This window comes from Trachypithecus francoisi, unplaced genomic scaffold (assembly GCF_009764315.1).
Source record: "Trachypithecus francoisi isolate TF-2019V2 unplaced genomic scaffold, Tfra_2.0 Lachesis_group5, whole genome shotgun sequence".
NCBI lineage: Eukaryota > Metazoa > Chordata > Mammalia > Primates > Cercopithecidae > Trachypithecus > Trachypithecus francoisi.
The window spans coordinates 127,636,666-127,658,509 of NW_022681470.1; the positions used below are offsets into that span (position 1 = coordinate 127,636,666).

Genomic DNA, 21,844 nt, shown 5'->3' on the forward strand with positions numbered 1-21,844 from the left:
TTTCTGGTTTACTGATTGGGTAATTTGATCATTAAAATTATGTGAAATCTATCTGGACACAGCTCCTGCCTGTAATCCCAGCACTTTGGGAGGCCGAGGCTGGTGGATCACCTGAGGTCAGGAGTTCGAGCTCAGCCTGGCTAACATGGTGAAACCCTGTCTCTACTAAAAATACAAAAATTAGCCAGGTGTGGTGGCAGGCGCCTGTAATCCCAGCTACTTTGGAGGCAAGGCACGAAAATTGCTTGAACCCAGGAGGTAGAGGTTGCGGTGAGCTGAGATCACGCCATTGCACTCCAGCCTAGGCAACAGAGCGAGACTGTGTCTCAAAAAAAAAAGAAGAAATTATGTGAAATCATGTGATTTGCCTGGTAAAACTTGTTTAGATATTGAGCTACTTAAGCCTTCTAGCCTTTATATTAATTGTAATGTTATTAAATATATATATATAGTTCATCTTTACCTTTGGAAATGCCCATTTTTTCATATAAATCCTGAAACAAGTGTTCATTTTATTTTAAATCTATACAGTGAACAGGCCAAGATATTTTAAGAGGGAACTTTAATATCCCATTTATTATTTTTATAACCCTGGACTTATAAAAATTGATTGTTTGAAGGGTTATTTTGAAAGTGGGGGAAAAAAACGTAGTTGCTAATGTGTCTAAACTTCAGCAGAGCTTTTTGGTGATCTCCTACACGCACCCTCAACTCTTCACAAAGAAGCAAGGTTATAGATTCATTTTCTGAAGGGGATCGTGTATGGAATTTTTTAATAAGTTTTTAATTTTACCTCTGTACTCTTGATTTTCTATTATTGAATAATCTTTTAAAACACTGATTTTTAAGGCTTTATATATAAGCTTTCTAAGCTGATGTTCACATCTTTTTTTCATGAACTATCAGAATACAGTGAACACTTTTCAAATATTTAAGGACTTAATGTTTAAAAAGCCATAAAATAGAGTGGTAATACTACCAAATAATTACTTAAAACTGAAAGCTAAGTCATCAATAGTTTATGTAACAGATGTTTTCTGAGGAGATGTGAATCCAGTGTGACCAAGGTAGAAGAAGTTTATATAATTGTTTTTTTTCCAGTAAATATGAAAAAAAAAAAAAAGCTGTAGCTTGTTTATTACATTTCCAAAATACACTGGAGCCTTACTTTAACACAATGTACTGTAATTTGGAATTTGTTCTATTATGAGTCTATCTTGAATTCCCATCCATGAAACTGTAGTCACCAAAAGCAGCAAGTATTTTCACATGATGTGAAAGACCATATTGTGCTAGTACGTTAATAGAATATCCATTTAGGGATGGCCATTGCTAGAACTTGAATCACAAATAATAGCTAATAATTATTCATTTTTCAAAAAAGATCATTTGGATAGCAGCTATGTATAAAATGGAAAATAAAAAATTATTCTGTTTTGCATGAATAGTTCAGACTTTCCCATACCAGAGCCAAGTAGTAACTAAAATTAGGATCTTAATTTTCAATGATAAAAGGTTTAAGGCTTATTTAATTATGCTCCTTTAACATTGTCTTTCTAGATTTTTCAGCCAGTATTTTCAATATTTGAGAATGTAAACAATTGATATATTTATTGTATGTTGGCTAGCAGTTCATCCTTCTGCAAAATATGCATTCGAAGAAATGTGAAGCTTGTTTTAATGAGGATTTAAACCATTTGTGTCATTTATGTTTTCATATTCAAATATACCAACTTAAAATTCTGAACCTATTTTTTTCATCATTAACTTCCTATTATACCAGAACGTATACCTTTTTCCTGTAAAGTTGGCAATGGGATATGGCAGTTTTATTTTTGAAAAATATGTAACATGACTTTAATATTTTTATAGTTTTCAGAATTAGAAACATAGGAAGGGAAAATGTTTTAATTAGATAAGTCAACTTTTTTGTGTCAGTAGTGATGTACTATAATAGCAAATTATAAAGCATTATTAAATATTTATAATAATTTTTAATATTACCTACAGTATGAATGTAACCGAAATAAAGTATGAGTTGTATATTTTTAATTGGGTTTTTTCAATAACTGGAAGCATCCTGAAGCATTATATTGATTTTTGAACTATCTGAACTCTAAGTATGATTTGAAAATAAATTAATAATTTTAAAACATCCAAATCATAAAGCTATTTATGCATTCATTCATTCCACAAAGATTTATTGAATGCCTGCTATGTGTTAGGCACTGTGCTACAGATGGACACAGATGAAAAATAACTCCTATCTTCAAGGAACATACGGTATATTTGGGGGGAAAGGGAGGAATCTGTATATGAATAAGAGCAATAAAAGGCGGCCTCTGTTGGCAGTGACTCACACCTATCATTCCGGCACTTTAGGAAGCTGAGGTTGGCAGATTACTTGACGCCAGAAGTTCAAGACCGGCCTGGCCAACATGGTGAACCCTGTCTCTACTAAAAATACAAAAATTATTCGGGCATGGTGGTACATGCCTGTAATCCCAGCTACTTGGGAGGCTGAGGGACAAGAATCACTTGAACCTAGGAGGTGGAGGTTGCAATGAGCCAAGATCGCACCACTGCATTCCAGCCTGGGTGACAGAGCCAGACTCTGTCCCCCAAAAAAAAAGAAAAGAAAAAAAAAAGGCCAGGCACAGTGGCTTACACCTGTAATCCCAGCACTTTGGGAGGCCGAGGCAGGTGGATCAAGAGGTCGGGGGATCGAGACCATCCTGACCAACATGGTGAAACCCCCTCTCTACTAAAAATACAAAAATTAGCTAGGCATAGTGGCGTGTGCCTGTAGTCCCAGCTAGTCAGGAGGCTGAGGCAGGAGAATCACTTGAACCAGGGAGTGAGAGGTTGCAGTGAGCCAAGATCGCACCACTGCACTACAGCCTGGCGACAGAGCAAGACTCCGTCTCAAAAAAAAAAAAAAAAAAAGCTGTATCTGTTGATAGAAGTAGTGAAAAGGATTGGGGCATGTGGAAGGAAGTGGGACTGAGTAGCAGGTTAAGGATAAGAAAGACTTTCCTGGCCGGGCGCGGTGGCTCAAGCCTGTAATCCCAGCACTTTGGGAGGCCGAGACGGGCGGATCACGAGGTCAGGAGATCGAGACCATCCTGGCTAACATGGTGAAACCCCGTCTCTACTAAAAAATACAAAAAAAACTAGCCGGGCGACATGGCGGGCGCCTGTAGTCCCAGCTGCTTGGGAGGCTGAGGCAGGAGAATGGCGTAAACCCAGGAGGCGGAGCTTGCAGTGAGCTGAGACCCGGCCACTGCACTCCAGCCTGGGCGGCAGAGCAAGACTCCGTCTCAAAAAAAAAAAAAAAAAAAGAAAGACTTTCCTGAAGAAATTAGCTTTAGAGTAGGGTCAGATGACAAGGTGTGGTGGGCATTCTGGGCAGAAACCCTTGTTTGCCTGGTTTGTAAATATGCCCTTATTGAATGATGGAGCAGTTAATATGTAAACTTTAGAAGTTCAAGGAAAACACCTTCAAAAGCTTATTCTTATAGAAAGGAATGGCTTCTGTTGAGACAAAAGTAGGTTAAGTTTGGAAAAGTCACATGTTACAAAAAGATGAAAACTTGCTATCTCCTCTGACTATATCAGGATATGGTCATATGCAGTTCCGCTACCAGAGAAGTCAACAAAAGCTTTAACATGTTTCCTCAGCAATGACTAAATGTGTAAAATGTCATGTAAGATTTTGATGTGTCTGCTGGTCCATTATTTTAAGGTTCATGTTTTACAATGAATATTACTTACTTTCATTCTTTTCCCTCTTTGCTCACTGTTGATTCTTGCATTCTATTCCTTTTAAGTTCACTTTTTTTTTTTTTTGAGACAGGGATCTCACTCTGTTTCTTAGGCTGGTGTACTGTGGCATGATCATGGCTCACTGCAGCCTCAACCTCCCAGGCTTAAGCCATCCTCCCACCTCAGCCTCCCAAGTAGCTGGGACTACAGACATGCACCACCACACCTGGCTAATTTTTATTTTTGTAGAGACAGGATCTCGCTATGTTGCCCAGGCTGGTCTTGAACTCTTGGACTCAAGCGGTCCTCTCACCTCAGCCTCCCAAAGTGCTGGGATTACAGGCATGAGACACAGCACCTAGCCTCCTTAGTAATTCTTTACCAAAGATCTTTAGGGACAGTAAACTTTCTAGATCCTGTTTGTCTGAAATGTCTGTATTTGCATTCAATCTTTGTTCTTTTGTTTTTGTTTTTGTTTTTTATAGAGATCAGTTTTCATTATGTTACCCAGGTTGGAGTACAGTGGTTATTCACAGGTGTGATCATTGCATACTACAGCACAGAACTCCAGAACTAAACAATCCTTCTGCTCCAGCCTCCCAAGTTGCTGGGACTACAGGCACATGCCACCACACCCAGCTTAGTTTGCACTCACTCTTAAATGATCATTTGACATTACAGAATTCTAAAAGTCCCCAAACACAATATTGAAAACCAGATACAACCCAAATGTCTATCAACAGCTGAATGGATAAATCCATTGTTGTATAGTCATACAATGAAATACCACTCAGCAATAAAAAAGAATGAACTACTGGCGTACACAGTAACATGGATGAATTACAGAAACACTATGCTGAGTGAAAGAAGCTAGACATGAGTATATACTGTATTATTTCTTTTTTCAAGATGAGGTCTCACTCTGTCACCCAGGCTGGAGTGCAGTGGCATGATCATGGCTCACTGCAGCCTCAACCTCTTGGGCTCAAGTGATCCTCCCACCTCAGCCTCCCAAGTACCTGGGACTACTGGTGCATGCCACCATACCTGGCTAATTTATATATATTTTGTAGAGATGGGGTTTTGTTATGTTGCCCAGGCTGGTCTCAAACTCCTGGGCACAAGTGATCCTGCCTCCTCAACCTCCCAAAGTGCTGGGATTACAGGTATGAGCCTCTGTACCCGGCCTGTATTATTTATTTTACTTGAAATTTCAGGAGAGACGAAGTTAATCTATAACTACTGGTTATCTATTGTTGCATCTGGATGACTTTGAGGCATCCAGATGCAGCAATAGATAAGTCAGGACTGCAGTCTCACCTGAAGGTTGGATTGAGGGTCTGTTTCCAAGCTCACTTGTGTAGTTGTTGGCAGGACTCAGTGCCTCACACATTGTCAGACTGAGTTCCTTAATTCTTCACTGGGTGTAAGCCAGAGGCCTCCTTCACTCAGTTCCTTGCCACGGTGTTCTCTCCAAAGGACAGTTTACAACATACAGGTAGCTTCCTACAGAGTGAATGATTGAGAGAGAGCAAGATAGAAGCCAGCCTTTTGTTAACCTAATCCTGAAAGTGATATCCATCATTTTTGTCATATTGGTTTCATTAGAAGTCACTAAGTCCAGCCCACATTCAAAGGTTTGAAGACCAGAAAATGGGATCACTGGACCATCTTACAGGTCAAACTTAATTTTAATAGTAATGTTTTACATGTAACAATGCAGAATAGTATGTATTTTTAGAAGGCTCATGCACTAAAACTGTCATCTTTTGGTTAATGCCTAAAATTCCAGGTAGCTTTGACCTTTCAGTTTAAGGATTTAATTAATAAAATATAGATTATTTAAGGTAAATTTCCTTTTAGGCCTGAGTAATAGTATTGGTTACCATTAAAAAATGTGGGAGTTGGGGCATTGACCCCCCTGCACAGTTGAAAATCCACAGATAACTTTTGACTCCCCCAAAACTTAACTACTAATAGCCTACTATTGACCAGAAGCCTTGCAGATAACTAGTTGATTATATATATTTTATATGTTGTATATATTATACATTGCATTCTTACAATAAACTAGAGAAAAGAAAATTTTAAGAGAATCATAAGGAAAATATATTTACTATTCAGTGGAAGTGGATCATCATAAAGGTCTTCATCCTTGTCTTCATGTTAAGTATGCTAAGGAGGAAGAGGAGGGGTTGGTCTTTCTGTCCAGTGGTGGTGGAGGCAGAAGAAAATCAGTGCATAAGTGGAACCTCCCAGTTCAAACCCATGTTGTTCAAGGGTCAACTGTACTGTATATACTATATTTACCTAAAATTAGATATACTATATTTGCCCTAAATCCACTTCAGATAAAGAAGATAGGCAAAGAATAGGGCAAACCTGGTAAGCCCATGTAAAAACACTTTTTTTTGCCTATGGTAGATTTGTTGATAGACCAGCTCAATCTTCTCATATTATGAATATGTACTGAAAATTTTCATATCTTATGTTTGTTTCTTGACCTTAGATTATATATGAGTTTGTTTTTCCTTTTTCTTTTTCTTTACTTGAAAGGGCCATACTTGCAAGTGAATATTAGACATTGAATGATTTTCTAATATTCTCTCCAATTTTCTACACCTACTTCTGTCATCTTAATTTCTATTTCCATGCATTTGCTCACATTAAAGTTGTGGAGATTAAATGAGTGAATACATGTAAAGCATGTAACTAGTATCCAGCAGATATTAAGTGGCCAATACTCTTATGATTGATGCTGTTGTTCTTTGATGCTTTGATCTCCGCAGCCTACATCCAGTTGGTTCACTTTCCTTCTACACAATTTGTCTCCTCTTCAAATCTAGCCTTTCTCTTCTGTTCATCTTCTTACATAATCTCACTGCTACTTGGCCCTACTAAAATTTATTTTTGCTCTTCACCACGTTTGCCACAAAAGTTGATCTAAACCATTTCCATTCTTCTGAGATGTATCATCTACTTCTTTTGGATAGATAATAACAGCTATTATCTATCCAAAATCTTCTCTTCTTCACTCCACTTGAACATACTTGCATTCACATTCTCCTCTCTGTTTCAAATATCAACTCTTCCCTCCTGCCTCAAAGGAAGGTGCATTCTTTTCTGGCTACAGCCACATCTCTGTTTATTATCCAGTCCTTCAGTTAGCATTAGGCTGGGCTGCAAATAGAAAAATCTGTAAGTGGCCGGGCGTGGTGGCTCAAGCCTGTAATCCTAGCACTTTGGGAGGCCGAGACGGGCGGATCACGAGGTCAGGAGATCGAGACCATCCTGACTAACACGGTGAAACCCCGTCTCTACTAAAAACTACAAAAAACTAGCCGGGCGAGGTGGCGGCGCCTGTAGTCCCAGCTACTCGGGAGGCTGAGGCAGGAGAATGGCGTGAACCCGGGAGGCGGAGCTTGCAGTGAGCTGAGATCCGGCCACAGCACTCCAGCCTGGGTGACAGCGCGAGACTCCGTCTCAAAAAAAAAAAAAAATAAAATAAAAGAAAAATCTGTAAGTAACAGTGGCTTTTAACAAGGTGTTTTCCTCAGGTGAAAAATCTAGAAGGCACTTGAGGGCTCATAGGGCAGCTCCACAAGTTGATTTTTCCATCTCACTGCTATGCCATCTCTAAAGCATGCCTTCATCCTTATGGCACAAACTTGCTGCCTGAAAACCAGTGAACCCAACTTTCCAGGAAGTAAAATGCACTTTAAAAGGTCACGAGGGCCTGGCGAGGTGGTTTACGCCTGTAATCCCAACACTGTAATCCCAGCACTTTGAGAGGCCGAGGCGGGCGAATCACCTGAGGCCAGGAGTTCAAGACCAGCCTGCCCAACATGGTGAAACCCCGTCTCTACTAAAACTACCAAAAAAAAATAGCCGGGAATGGTGGCGGGCGCCTGTAATCTCAGCTACTCGGGAGGCTGAAGCAGGAGAATCGCTTGAACCCGGGAGGCGGAGGTTGCAGTGACCCAAGATTGCGCCACTGCACTCCAGCCTGGGCGACAGAGCAGGACTGCGTCTCCAAAAAAAAAAAAAAAGCCAGGGACGGCCTCCTCTCTTTTAGATGCGGTCCCTAAAGACATGCACACAATTTATACCTAATTGGCTAAAACGTAGTCACGTAGCCACATTTGGCTGCAAGGTAGACTATAAAATAAGCAATTTAAGCTGAGAAGTAGTGTGTCCACCAAAGTCTGTGTTCTGTGACTTTAAATAAAAAATTGATTTTCTGTTATAAATAAGTAGAGACTAGGTTTGGTGAGGCACTCATCCATCCTTTGTCACCTCCAACAATAATTTGCGTTTACTTATTTTTTCAATCCTCCATCCCCTCAAACGTAGCCCTCTACCTTTTATCCCAAAAGATAACCAAAAAAAAACCTCTTGATTCTGGTCATTCTCTTCCTTTCACTGCAACAATAACAACAACAAAACCTTATTCCTCTCCTTTACAATTTCTTTAACGTTTTTTTCTTTTCTGCTATTCCCAATCCCTAAACATCATCTCACGTTTAGATTATATAGCTTTCTACTTTGTCTCCGAGTTCCTGCGGGCACCTTATATCCCTTTTACCCCAACCAAGTCCTTAAATTTTATTTTATTTATATTTAGCGTCACAAACAATACACGAGTAAATATTGCCTTTTTAAAAAAAAGTACAAATGCCTTAAACGTCTCCCTTGAACACACCAAGGGCTACATTAAGCTCTTTAGAACATAGAAATGAAAGAACGCCTCCCGGGTTCAAACGATTCTACTGAACAAATGAACGGATGGCCTGTAGGTGCGTTTTTACAATTCATGTGAACCCGTACGCTAAGGCCCTCTGTCACTGCGGGCTTCGCTGCCCCCCTGAAGGTCTTTGTCAGCAAAAATCTGGCTTGTCTTCTACAGCTCTGAAGCGCACACTTAAACCCACTCCCTTGGTCTCTGACCGCCCTAGCCTGAACTGGCTGGGGGAAGGCAGGTATGAGATTCTCGCGAGCTCTCGGATCTGCGCGGAAAACGCGCTCGAGGCAGTTCTCTGACGCATTTCCGGAGCGCCAGGGAAGAGGGACGTAGTGGTGGTCGCGGGGGAGCCGGAAAGATGGTGGTTACCAGATCGGCACGGGCTAAGGCCAGCATCCAAGCCGCGTCGGCTGAAAGTTCCGGGCAGAAGGTAGGAAATCCAGTCTTTCCTACTTCTCCCCGCTTCGCAGAGCGGCGCTCAGGCAGGCGGGGCGGCGCAAGGGTCCGCTTAAGGGTGAGGACTGCCGACAGAGGACCCCAGCTTGCCGCGCGCTTGGGTTTCCCTGGCCCCGTGCTAAGACTGTCACGAAAACTAGCCCTCACCACTGTCTTTTAAGGCAGTTTTTAGTATGGAAGAGAGGTTAGATAACTTTCTTTGGGTCGTTCAACTCCTTAATGCAGAAGCATAGTTCAAGCTTTTTAAACCATACTGTTAACACGGTACCAAGGAGGGTTAATTTCGGCCACCATGCACAAGCCCCATTTAGGGGAACTGGAAAAAAAAAAGCTTCGTTTTCACGTGGGGAGGCTGGCAGCTGTCCAGCGTCACCTCCTTAAGGCGTGAGGAGGGCTGTGGTGTCGTCACCTGGTGACTCTTAGTGGCGTCAGTCGGCTGTCTCATTCTGACTCTGCGATGCAGGGAACGCAGCGGCGGCGATTTTTTCCTTACGTAAAGGTAAGGGCGGCTGATTCCATCAGTGTGTTCCTAAACACACCGTTGTTCAGAGTTAATATTCCTTTTCTCCCCCTCTTCTCCTATAGGTGGGTCAGAATGTTCCTCTACCCATTATATTTGACTTTAAACAGAAAAATTTTAATTGTTCTGCTTCTGAAGTTACATCTAGGAAGGATGAGGCAAGTGAAGTAAATGCAGGGTTGGATCCAGTGTTTAAATTTTCTTTTTTTTTTTTTTTGATTCGGAGTCTTGCTCTGTTGCCCAGGCTAGAGTGCAGTGCCCAGGCTAGAGCCGCAACCTCATCTCACTGCAACTTCTGCCTCCCGGGTTCCAACAATTCTCCTGCTCCAGGCTCCCAAGTAGCTAGGATTACAGGTGCACACCAACACGCCCGGCTAATTTTTTTACTTTTAGTAGAGACGGGGTTTCACCATATTGGCCCACCGGTCTCGAACTCCTGACTTCGTGATCCACCCGCCTCGGCCTCCCGAAGTGCTGGGATTACAGGCGTGAGGCACCGCGCCCTGCCAAATTTTGATTTTTTAAAAATCATGAGTTGGGCGGGGGTTTTGTTTGTTTTTTGTTTTAAAGGTAATCTTGTTTACTGGGTTTTAGCTTTTGGGGTCAGTACTTCATTTGCTTTGCCCTTGTTCCAGCCCTACCTAATTTACAGTGTGTTTTCTCTGGTTTGCAGAGTTCTGCTGCTAATGGGATTCAAGAGCATCCAGAAAGTAGTACTGGATCTGATGCCCGAACTACTGCTGAATCACAGACCACTGGGAAACAAAGTTCAATCCCTAGAACTCCTAAAGCTAGAAAGAGGAAGAGCAGAACTATAGGCTCACTACCAAAGGGTACTGAACCATCTACAGATGGAGAGACCTCTGAGGCAGAGTCAAATTATTCTTCTGGGTCTGAGCACCATGATACCATTGTAAGGGTAACTAGGAGAAGGCAGATCTTAATTGCATGCTCCCCAGTGTCTAGTGTTAGGAAAAAGCCGAAAGTAACTCCAACAAAGGAGTCTTACACTGAAGAAATAGTCTCTGAAGCAGAATCTCATGTTTCAGGTATTTCTAGAATTATGCTTCCCACAGAAAAAAGGACAGGAACCAGAAGAAGTAAGGCTAAATCTCGGACAGATCCAAGCCAAGAATCTCATACAGAAGCTATATCTGTTGCTGAGACATCAAGCTCAGACATTTCATTCTCTGAAATTGCAACTAGAAAAACCAGGAGTATGCAGAGGAAATTAAAGGCACAAACTGAAAAGAAAGATAGTAAGATGGTACCAGGAAATGAGAAACAGATCGTGGGCACACCTGGGAATTCAGAGGATTCAGATACCAGACCAACTTCCCATTTACAAGCAAGATCTCTTTCTGAGATAAATAAGCCAAATTTCTATAATAATGACTTCGATGATGATTTCTCCCACAGAAGTTCAGAAAATATATTAACAGTGCAAGAACAGGCCAATGTTGAATCTCTTAAAGAAACAAAACAGAATTGTAAGGATTTGAATGAAGATGCCAATGGAATAACAGATGAGGGGAAAGAAATTAATGAGAAAAGTTCTCAGCTGAAGAATCTTTCTGAACTTCAGGACATTAGCCTTCAACAGTTATTTTCTCAGCCACATTCAACCCCCCAAAATAAAAATGCTGTATCAGTGCACTCTAATCTGAACTCTGAGGCTATAATGAAATCATTAACTCAAACATTTGCAACTGTGGAAGTAGGCAGGTGGAATGACAAGAAAAAGAGCCCCATAAAAGCAAGTGACCTGACAGAGTTTGGTGATTGTGGTTGTAGTGATGATGAAGAAGAGTCCACAGTTATAAGTGTCAGTGAAGACATGAACAGTGAAGGGAATGTAGATTTTGAATGTGATACCAAACTATACACATCTGCGCCCAACACATCTCAGGGTAAAGATAATTCTGTCTTATTAGTTCTCAGCAGTGATGAAAGCCAACAGTCTGAAAACAGTGAGAATGAAGAGGATACTTTATGTTTTGTTGAAAATAGTGGCCAAAGGGAGTCATTAAGTGGAGATACAGAAAGTCTGTCATGTGACAATGCATTGTTTGTAATTGACACAACTCCTGGAATGAGTGCTGATAAAAATTTTTACTTGGAAGAGGAAGACAAGGCAAGTGAGGTTGCCACTGAGGAAGAAAAAGAAGAGGAAGAGGGTGAAAAAAGTGAAGAAGATTCATCAGACCATGACGAAAATGAAGATGAGTTTAGTGATGAAGACCTACTAAATAGCACAAAGGCTAAACTGTAAGTTTTTCCTTTGTAAGTTTTTGATACATGTATTTCAAGTGGTTACCATGAAAATATGAAATAGCCTGGGGAACGAGAAAATCACTGCCTTGGGTTCTTCATGGAATAACTCTTCTATCCAGCATTTCCCTTGTCTTTTTGGATACCTATTTTAGTCATTTGTTTCCCAGCAGTCATAACTAAAAGTGCTTCTTTTGGTGACATTAGAAATCTGTTGGATGCAGTGACTCATGCCTGTAATCCTAGCACTCTGTGAGGCTGAGGCAGGAGGATCACTTGAGCCCAAGTAGGTGTTTGAGATCAGCGTGGGCAATATAGGGAGACCCCATCTCTACACACAAAAAATTTTTTTTAATTAGCCATGTGTGGTGCCCTGTGCGCCTGTGGTCCCAGCTACTTGGGAAGCTGAGGTGGGAGGATTGCTTGAGCCCTGGAGATTGAGGCTGCAGTGAGCCATGGTTGTCCCACTGCACTCCAGCCTGGGCAATAGAGGGAGATGTTGTCTCAAAAAAAAAAAAGGACATCATATGTTAATATTTTTGTATGTGATAAGAGCAGTGACTCGTGCCTGTAATCTCAGCACCTTGGGAGGCCAAGGCAGGTGGATCGCTTGAGCCCTGGAGTTCAAGACTGGCTTGGGCAACATGGGAAAAACCCATCTCTACAAAAAAAAATAAAAATAAAAAAGCTGGGCATGGTGGAAAGCACCTGTGGTCCCAGCTACTGGGGAGGCTGAGGTGGGAGGATCACTTACTTGAGCTCAGGAGGCAGAGGTTGCAGTGAGCTGAGGTCGTACCACAGCACTCCAGCATGGGTGACAGTGAGACCCTGTCTCAAAAAAAAAAAAAAAGAATATGTACTCTCTTCTGCCTGCATTCTTCCACTCAGAATATTGTTTCTGTAATTCATCCATGTTACTGTATATACCAGTAGTTCATTCTTTTTTATTGCTGAGTGGTATTCCATTGTATGACTATACAACAATGAATTTATCCATTCAAGTAATGATAGACATTCAGGTTGTATCCTGAATGTCTATCAATATTGTGAGTATTTTTCAATATTGTATTTGTGAACTTAGAGTTCCATAATGTCAAATGATCATTTAAGATTGAGTGCAAACTTACTTTGGGAGGCTGAGGTGGGTGTATCACCTGAAGTCAGGAGTTCGAGACTATCCCCTGCTGGGCATGGTGGCGGGCACCTGTAACCCAGCTGCTTAGGAGGCTGAGGCAGGAGAATTGCTTGAACCCAGGAGGTGGAGGTTGCAGTGAGCTGAGGTCACACCATTGCACTCCAGCCCGGGCAACAGAGCAAAACTTGGTCTCAAAAAAAAAAAAAAGATTGAGTCAAACTAAGCTGGATATGGTGTCATGTGCCTGTAGTTCCAGCCAGGGGACTACATACATACATTCAGGGTTGAGAATTACTGCACAAGAATGATTTCACTTTCCAGTAGAGGTTGATTATGCTTTCATCTACTCGGTGTGTATGGATAATTAGGGAGGAAAGTTACTGTCAGTCCAAGTGTACTTGCTTAAAAAGGACCCTTCCATAATATAAAGTAGAAATTATTACATAAATATAACAAGAGCCCGGGTCAACTCTAGAAGATCCCAATTCAGTAGGTCTAGGGTATGACATTTGTATTTTTAAAACACTCCTGTGGGATGGACGCTCATTGCTGTTCGAGACTCACTTTAGAGATACTAGCAAATGCCCTTAGTCACCCAGGAAAAAACATTTATGTTGGTAAATGTTGATAACTTGGAAGTTCAAGAACCTGCCTTTCTCATTAGTTTTAGAAATGAAGATGTGTACATTTATTAACTCACTACCTATATATGAAGTTGAATCATCAGGTATATTATTTTCTTTTCTGTAATTTATAAAATCTCTTTATGAAATCTATTGGTATTTTATATGACCTTAATCTTCTTTTTTTGTTGTTGAGACAGAGTCTTGCTTTGTCACCCAGGCTGGAATGCAGTGATGCAATCTCGGCTTACTGCAACCTCAGTCTCCTGGGTTCAAGAGATTCTCCTGCCTCACCCTCCCTAGTAGCTGGTATTACAGGCGTGTACCACCACACCTGGCTAATTTTTTGTATTTTTAGTAGAGACGGGGTTTCACCATTTTGGCCAGGCTGGTCTTGAACTCTTGATCTCAAGTGATCCTCCCGCCTCGGCCTCTCAAAGTGCTGGGATTACAGGCACGAGCCACCGCGCCCGGCCTGCCTTGATCTTCTCTAAGAAAATCTGGAGAATAAATTTGGAATAAATTCCAACACCTTTTTGGTTTAATTCATTGTGCATCCAGAGTTTCTTCTAAATGACTTTACTAGATTGAAAATATCTATTTGCAGGAGTTTAAGACCAGTTTGGGCAACATATTGAGACTCTGTCTCTACAAAAAAAAAGAAAAGAAAAAATGAGCCAGGTGTGGGGTGCGTACCTGTAGTCCCAGCCACCCAGGGAGGCTGAGGTGGAAGGATCACTTGAGTCCCAAGAGTTCAAGGCTGCAGTGGTCACCACTGCACTCCATCCTGGGCAACAGTGAGACCCTGTCTCAAAAAATAAAATAAAATGATGAAAAATTTATTTATTTAGAGTTTTTTCAGGAATTCCTTGTAAAAATAATATGCTTTTTTTCCTTTATCGTGGACAATACAAGAGAAGAATAAGTGATTTTTTAAAATGCAATCTTACTTGTTTCCATTTTGATTTAATTACTTGATCTTTAAGTCATGATTTCTTTTTCAGTCTAAAGTTGACAAGCAGCAGCATAGACCCTGGTCTGAGTATCAAGCAGTTGGGTGGTTTGTATATTAATTTCAATGCAGATAAACTACAGTCTAACAAGAGAACCCTAACACAGATCAAGGAGAAAAAGAAAAATGAGGTAAGTTAATTGTGCTGTTAGGTTTTCACAGAACTAACCAATCACTTTTAGAAATTAGTCCTTGGTAAAAGATTTAATTTTCCTACAGTGAAACCACATTGGCGTAATGTGTTAGTTTTTTCCTTCTCTAAAAGAGTCATTTCTTTTTACGATAAAATCCTATCTATGAATGATAATGCTTTAAAATAAATCAATACGGGGTCAGTGTTCCTCATCTTACACCCACCAATTATGATCCCAGGGGTTTTGTTTTCTTCCCTTTTCTTGCTATACTTTTAGTTCTTAAGTTCTTAACTAATGTAGACTCTGTTGAGAATCTGAAAGCTGTGAATACCTTCCTCTTCCACCAGGAAAAAAATACACATGTGCATATAAACATTTTACATATAATTTCAGAAGGAATTACTGTTAGGGTAACCTTACCCAAACCCTTAGCTTTATCCAACACCTTGCACTGCTTTCTCCTAAATCTGTATTTTCTAGCTTTGATGCCTCTCACTTTCACTTTCAGACCTTTAAATCCAAGTGTCTATTTGTTCATTTAGATGTCCTCAGGCACTTGACCTCACTAATTCCCCTTTCCCTGCCTGAACCAGGAATTCTTTTTTTGTATTCTCTCTTCTGGCTAATGAAACCAAAATCTCTTTTCCTTTTGTAGTCAGTCACCAAGCCTCTAGGGGAAGATTTTTTCTCTGCCTCCTCCTTTTTAAGCGACTGTCACCAGCTAGTACAGGCCTTTGTTTCTCATCTAGACTACCCCAGTGGCTTCCTTTTTGATCTTGTTTTCATCATCATCTTCAAGCCATCCTCTGTACTTCTAGATTTCTCTGTCTAAAAACACAAATTCAGCTGGGCAAGGTAACTCACATCTATAATCCCTGCACTTTAGGAGGCTGAGGCAGGAGAATTGCTTAAGCCCAGGAGTTTGAGACCAACCTGGGCAATATATCGAGACCACGTCTCCTCCCTGCCCCAAAAAACACACCACACACAGATGTGACATAGTATTATCTTAAATCCTTCAAGGTACCTTTCTACCCCACCCAACTGTCATCTGCTCTATTCTTGCCACTGAAGACTCCTGTAGTTGCCTGAAGTTACCCTGCTTTTCCCCAAGCAAGTGCAAAAATAATTGATCGTTGCCCTTGGAGAACATTTTACCTCCAGTCCTTCCTCACAGCCCCTCTGTGTTTCCATAACTTCTAGCATAGATCTGATTCATTATTGATCATGTGATATGTTAACTTACCATCTTTTCTTTATATTCCTAAAACAGGGTTTTTCAGTCCCAGCACTACTGATGTTTTGGGCTGCATAATTTTGTTGTGAAATGTGTTGTGCATTGTCGGATGTTTAATGGCATCCCTATCTTTTGCCCACTAGATGTCAGTAGTATTCTTCCTTGTCACCACCACCAAAAATGTCTCCAGACATTGCCAAATGCTCCCAATTGAGAATCACTGTCCTTGAGCCTAGTACAGCACTTGACACCCAGCAAACTCTTTTTTTTTTTTTTTTTTGAGACGGAGTCTCGCTCTGTCGCCCGGGCTGGAGTGCAATGGCCGGATCTCAGCTCACTGCAAGCTCCGCCTACCAGGTTCACGCCATTCTCCTGCCTCAGCCTCCTGAGTAGCTGGGACTACAGGCGCCCGCCACCTCGCCCGGCTAGTTTTTTGTATTTTTTTAGTAGAGACGGGGTTTCACCGTGTTAGCCAGGATGGTCTCTATCTCCTGACCTTGTGATCCGCCTGCCTCGGCCTCCCAAAGTGCTGGGATTACAGGCTTGAGCCACCGCGCCCGGCCACACCCAGCAAACTCTTAATCATTTGTTAAGTAAATATCATGCCCCCTTTTATGAGGGATAGGAAAGCCTAGACGACTACCTGTACCACACAGAAACTTCTAGGCCTGAACCTGAATTGGGTAGCTGACAGTTAATTTCTGAGTTGATCATTTCAAATGTCAGTCCCAAATTAATGCTTGTAGTATATTCCTGTAAACTATTTTGAGGGCTACAGAGCAGTCTTATTTGGTTTTTGTACTGAGAAAAATACTAATTAAGCTGAGGTCCTTTAATCACACACAGTTTTAGGAGAATATAATCGTACTAGTCAAGTAACAGAAGTACAGAAATCATTTAGGAAAAGATAAACAGATTTGACTGCACAAATTTATTTATTTATTTTGGAGAAATGGGGTTTTCCTATGTTACCCAGGCTAGTCTTGAACTCTTGGCTTCAAGTGATTGTCCTACCTTGGCCTCCTAAAGAGTTGGGATTATAGGCGTGAGCCACCGTGCCTGGTCTTTTTTTTCTTTCTTCTTTTTTCTTTTTTTTGGGGGCTGGGTGGGGGGAGACAAGGTCTCACTCTGTCACCCAGGCTGGAGTGAGTGGCACAGTCATAGCTTGCTGCAGCCTCAAGCTCCTGGACTCAAGTGATCCTTCTGCCTTAGCGTCCTGAGTAGCTGGGACTACAGGTGTGTGCCACTATGCCCAACCAATTTTTTTACAGTCAGGGTCTTGCTATGTTGACTAAGATGGTCTAAAACTCCTGGCCTCAAGTGATCCTCCTCCCTTGGCCTCCTCAGAGCACTGGGATTATAGGTGTGGGCCACTTTGCCAGGCTGACTAAAAATTTTAAAACTTACATAAGTTTAAACTGTTGAAAAACTTATATAACATTCTGACGTTATTTTAAAACCAATTTTATGTTTTTATAGCTTCTGCAGAAAGCTGTCATTACACCTGAGTTTGAAAAAAACCACTGTGTTCCACCATATAGTGAATCAAAGTATCAACTTCAGAAAAAACGCAGAGTAAGTACAGTGACTTAATTAAAATGCTTGGATATGTTTGACTATGTATTTTCAACTTATACAACATAACTGCACAATTAAACTGTATCTGTTGGTCTGTATATCAGTCCAAAGAAAATAATTACAGATTTCTAAGGGCTGTAAAATGTAGTACCATGAACACATTATGTATAGATTTTCACATCTTTGCAGCCACAATGGTGCATATATAAGTAGAGTTTTTTTTTTTTTTTAATATATATAGATAGATAGATTGCTTCTATCTGCCATTTCAACTAGTTATCCAGAGAGCTTGGAGGAAAGTTGAGGATGGTACTCTAGTAATGTTACTAATATATGGAGCACCCTGGCACATGGTAGGCACTAACTAAATATTTGTTGTATGAATGAAACAAAATTAAGTAACTTGCTAGGAGTTTTCAAAAGAATAGTAGTTTTTTGTTTTATTGTAGAAACAACACAAGTTTCTGGATCCTTGTATGAGTGGTTTTCTGAGACTCCTGGGTGACTGAATAAAAATGTTTACATATAAGCTCTAGAAATGAAGGTGTTTTTGTACATTCGCTTACTGCATATAGTCTGTTTAGACAATAAAAATTGGAAGTGGTGTGTTATTCTCCCAGCAAGTCAGCAGTTACTCTTTGAGACAGAAAATAGATTTTACGGAGCCCTCATTTATGAAACTGATAATCCTGTGCCTAATTTAGCAGAGAAGTCACTTTTTGTGATTTAATTCCTTTTATTTCTATGATTCTGGACATAAGTGCTTTCAGTAAAGCAACCATTTGTTTTTAATTCACAAAATTTTCTGTATGTGTTACTTCAGGGGAAATGAATTATAATATATACCCTTAGTTGTTAGAATGTTTATTTTTGAAATCATAATTTCAGGAAGAACGACAAAAAACAGCAGGGGATGGCTGGTTTGGTATGAAAGCTCCAGAAATGACAAATGAACTGAAAAATGATCTCAAAGCACTGAAGATGAGAGCCAGCATGGACCCAAAAAGATTTTACAAGAAAAATGATAGAGATGGCTTCCCCAAGTACTTCCAGGTATGAAGCAAACAGAATAGTGATGATGATCTGTGAATTTCAGTTTGGAAAGCACTATAGTGATCTTTAAAATTTACTCCTGAAATAGAGGATATTTCCATTGTGCATGCCTAATGTATGAACCATATCTGCATAGGCCATATAATAATGGCCATAACCCAATTCAGCCACTAACTTTTAATTTGATCACATTAGGGAGATCGTGTTACAAATGGTTTCCAGGTCAGCTAAAACTTGCTGAACCTATAAAGTTCCGTATGTGAATATATGAATAGTACTAGCCTAACAGCAAGAGTCCATACAGGATGGAGGGGTAAAGAGGGTATCGTGTACTAATTCAAGGTGGTTTTTAAAATGTTTTCATCTGTTCATGTTACACCTCTGCTCAGAAACATTCAGTGATGAATTATGACATAGGATTGAGTCTGTATCCCTTCATTTAGCCATTAATAATCCATACCCAACACCTGCCTTTTGTCATATAGCCCAGCAAATTCCAACACACTCAGCTACTCAGTCTTGTCAGAATGTGTACATACCAGTCCCTGCATTATTTGACTTTGCATATCCATGGTTCTCGTTTACTTGGTGAAATTTTACCCATATAAATTCAAGCTAAATTGTCATTCTTTGTTAAATCTTCCTTACCTCTCTTAGGTACAGTTCATCACTTTGTCTTCAGAGCATCTGTAGTGTTTTGTTTAGCACGTTATGCTTTCATATTTTAGTTACTTTTTTGTGGCGCTTCCTTAAGACTGTGGGCTCCTCACTGCGGGAACCAGATGTTGTCTTTGTTTCCCTAACATGTAAGACACTGCCTGCTGCATAGTAATCACTGTAAATTTTATTTAGTTGAGTGTATGAACACATACAGAATGATCACTAAGTAGGCTAAGCTGGCAGCCTTTGTGATGACCTAGGAAACAACATAGGTATGTAGTAGAATTTATGTGTCTAATTCATTGATTTGGGAAATTAGAACAAAAAGTATATATTATCTGTTCCACTTTTCTCCTTTAGTTACACTGTGTATCATGAATTTAGTGTTAGGAAATAAATTTTGGATCTACTATAAACTACTGAAGAAACATAATTAGTAGCACCAGTGTGTTTTTTTGTTTTGTTTTTTTTTGCTTTAAATAAGTGGCAAAATTTACATTACTATTAGTGTAATGTAAGCTTGTTCTTTCCATTCCTTTCTCTAAATATAATTAGAGCTACACTGAAGTGTGAAAGCATCTTGGCACTCAGGTAGTACATGACTTATTTCAATCAATTGTTCACAGATTGGAACCATTGTTGACAATCCAGCTGATTTCTACCATTCACGAATTCCCAAGAAGCAAAGGAAAAGAACTATTGTGGAAGAACTGCTGGCTGATTCTGAGTTCAGAAGGTAGAGGAATTTATATTTATTTTATAATATGTATACTTTGCTTTAAAATATGTATAAACTTATAAAATTTCAGATAATTTAACTCATTTAAAATAATCCATAACGTATTAACATGTGTATTTCTATGAAAAATAATTTAGTGCAAATCTCTCTAATGTGTGGCTTAACTAAAGACAGAGGCTCATACCTGCTTCTGCAGATACCACGCATCACATAGCCCCTGGAAAACACTACACTCATGAGAGAATGAGGGTGAAAAAAGCAATGAATGCCTTAGTATTCTTGAGAAAATAGTTTTTACCTAATGAATTCCTTGAAAGGGTCTACTCCACAGACCACACTTTGAAAACCATTGGTCGGTTCTAAGAAATATATCATACTGTGGATTTTCAGGTTAAGTGTGTTTTGCTGTAGTCCTGATTTTTGCATTTTTATCCATCAAAAATGTTTAAAGCATTTGATACAGCCTGGTAGATGGATATAGTGCATATATAGATGATATATGGATATAGATGATATATGGATATATGGATAGATAGATGGATATAGTGCATATAGTAGGAAAGTCTTCCAAGTACAGTTGCCATTTTTTCTCCCTAGATTGCAAGCAAGCGCTATGAGGTCAGAGATTACACTTGTCTTGTCCACCACTCCATTCCCAACTTTTACCCCAAGATTATATTAACTTCTAATGTCTGATATATCAAACATAAAGTTCTGATTTTTCTTTTCAGATACAACCGAAGGAAGTACTTAGAGATCATGGCTGAAAAAGCAGCAAATGCAGCAGGAAAAAAGTTCCGAAAGAAGAAGAAATTTCGCAATTAAGATTTACCAAGCAAACTGCCACATTTTACATCGCCCCTTTATTTGCTTATTAAAGGCATTTTGAAAACTAACACCATCATCTAAATTAATTTACCATAGACTGGCCCTGTTGGTACAGGAATTTCTATTTGGAAAAAGTTGATTTGAGAATCGATTACATGCCCTTAGAAAATAGGGGTGTCTAAAAGACCCACCCTGGTGTAGACTCTTTAAGGGAAAAAAGGAAAAAGAATCTCAACCATTTTAAGATAACTGATGGTTTGTAAAGTTTTCAATGCTTAAAGAAAATTTAAAAGGTAGGATAAAGTTTGCTAACATGTTCAAAGAACTTTAAAAAAATGATCAAAGATATATAAACATTATTGTAATTAAGAGTTTTATGTGTGTGTGTGTGTGTCTCTGTGTAGGGGACAGGAGATGGTAGAGAGGCAATGCCCTATTGTTAGCTATAAAATTCAGATCCAGAAAGTTGGGATACAAAGATATGAAGAATATGACCTAGAAAGCTTGGGCAGAAGAGCTGTTTTCCTTGCTTGGCAATTGAAACAGAAAGGAATAATTGGTTTTTATCCAGATTCAGTGTTGTGGTCCAAGTAAAACAGGATTAAACAATATAATTTTAAGTTGGCCAGGGGGTCTTTGAAGTTAACCCAGCTTACCTCTTCTCCAGTGATACAAGTATGCACCCTGGCTAAGCTGGTTTCTGGCACCCAAGGAGTGTTGATCATTTCTGTTGATACTTGGTGAGTTGTAGCTTCCTTTATGTTACTATTCACTTCACCTCTATTTTTCCAGCATACTGCTTCCTTGAGATATCAGCAAATATGAAATCTTTTTTTAATAATAGTTTTGGGGTACATGTGTAGAACGTGCAGGTTACCTAGGTATACATGTGCCATGGTGGTTTGCTGCACCCATCAGCCTATCATCTACATTAGGTATTTCTCCTAGTACTATCCCTCCCCTAGTTCCCCACCCACAACACACCTCAGTGTGTGATGTTCCCCTCCCTATGTCCTTGTGTTCTCATTATTGAACTCCCACTTATGAGTGAGAACATGTGGTGTTTGGTTTTCTGTTCTTGTGTTAGGTTGC

At 40.0% G+C, this 21,844-nt stretch overlaps 1 protein-coding gene and 1 long non-coding RNA gene across 3 annotated transcripts; one reads left to right on the forward strand and one right to left on the reverse strand.

Moving 5' to 3' along the window:
• Positions 1–6,532: 6,532 nt before the first annotated feature.
• On the reverse strand, positions 6,533–8,667 carry LOC117074334. Its single transcript, XR_004433550.1, has 2 exons — positions 8,574–8,667; positions 6,533–6,945 (listed from the first exon to the last, which is right to left on the reverse strand). It is a non-coding gene; the product is annotated as an uncharacterized LOC117074334 (long non-coding RNA).
• On the forward strand, positions 8,096–21,121 carry DNTTIP2 (deoxynucleotidyltransferase terminal interacting protein 2). Of its 2 annotated transcripts, none has more exons than XM_033195677.1 (7): positions 8,096–9,461; positions 10,156–11,750; positions 14,516–14,654; positions 17,374–17,469; positions 18,361–18,525; positions 19,812–19,921; positions 20,656–20,820. In XM_033195677.1, the coding sequence occupies exons 1-7, from the start codon at positions 9,420–9,422 to the stop codon at positions 20,747–20,749; spliced, it is 2,241 nt and encodes a 746-aa protein (XP_033051568.1). In that variant the 5' UTR covers positions 8,096–9,419; the 3' UTR covers positions 20,750–20,820. The 2 variants fall into 2 exon arrangements, with proteins under 2 accessions (XP_033051568.1, XP_033051567.1); XM_033195676.1 differs by having other exon boundaries at positions 8,787–8,936; positions 20,656–21,121.
• Positions 21,122–21,844: the final 723 nt, after the last annotated feature.

What these genes read in the sequence shown, in the direction of transcription:
- DNTTIP2 (XM_033195676.1), top strand. Translation starts at nt 8,865, where the DNA reads ATGGTGGTTACCAGATCGGCACGGGCTAAGGCCAGCATCCAAGCCGCG. An exon ending in CTGAAAGTTCCGGGCAGAAG is followed by an intron (nt 8,937 to 10,155) that starts GTAGGAAATCCA and finishes TCTGGTTTGCAG; the next exon opens with AGTTCTGCTGCTAATGGGAT. An exon ending in AACTTCAGAAAAAACGCAGA is followed by an intron (nt 17,470 to 18,360) that starts GTAAGTACAGTG and finishes TCATAATTTCAG; the next exon opens with GAAGAACGACAAAAAACAGC.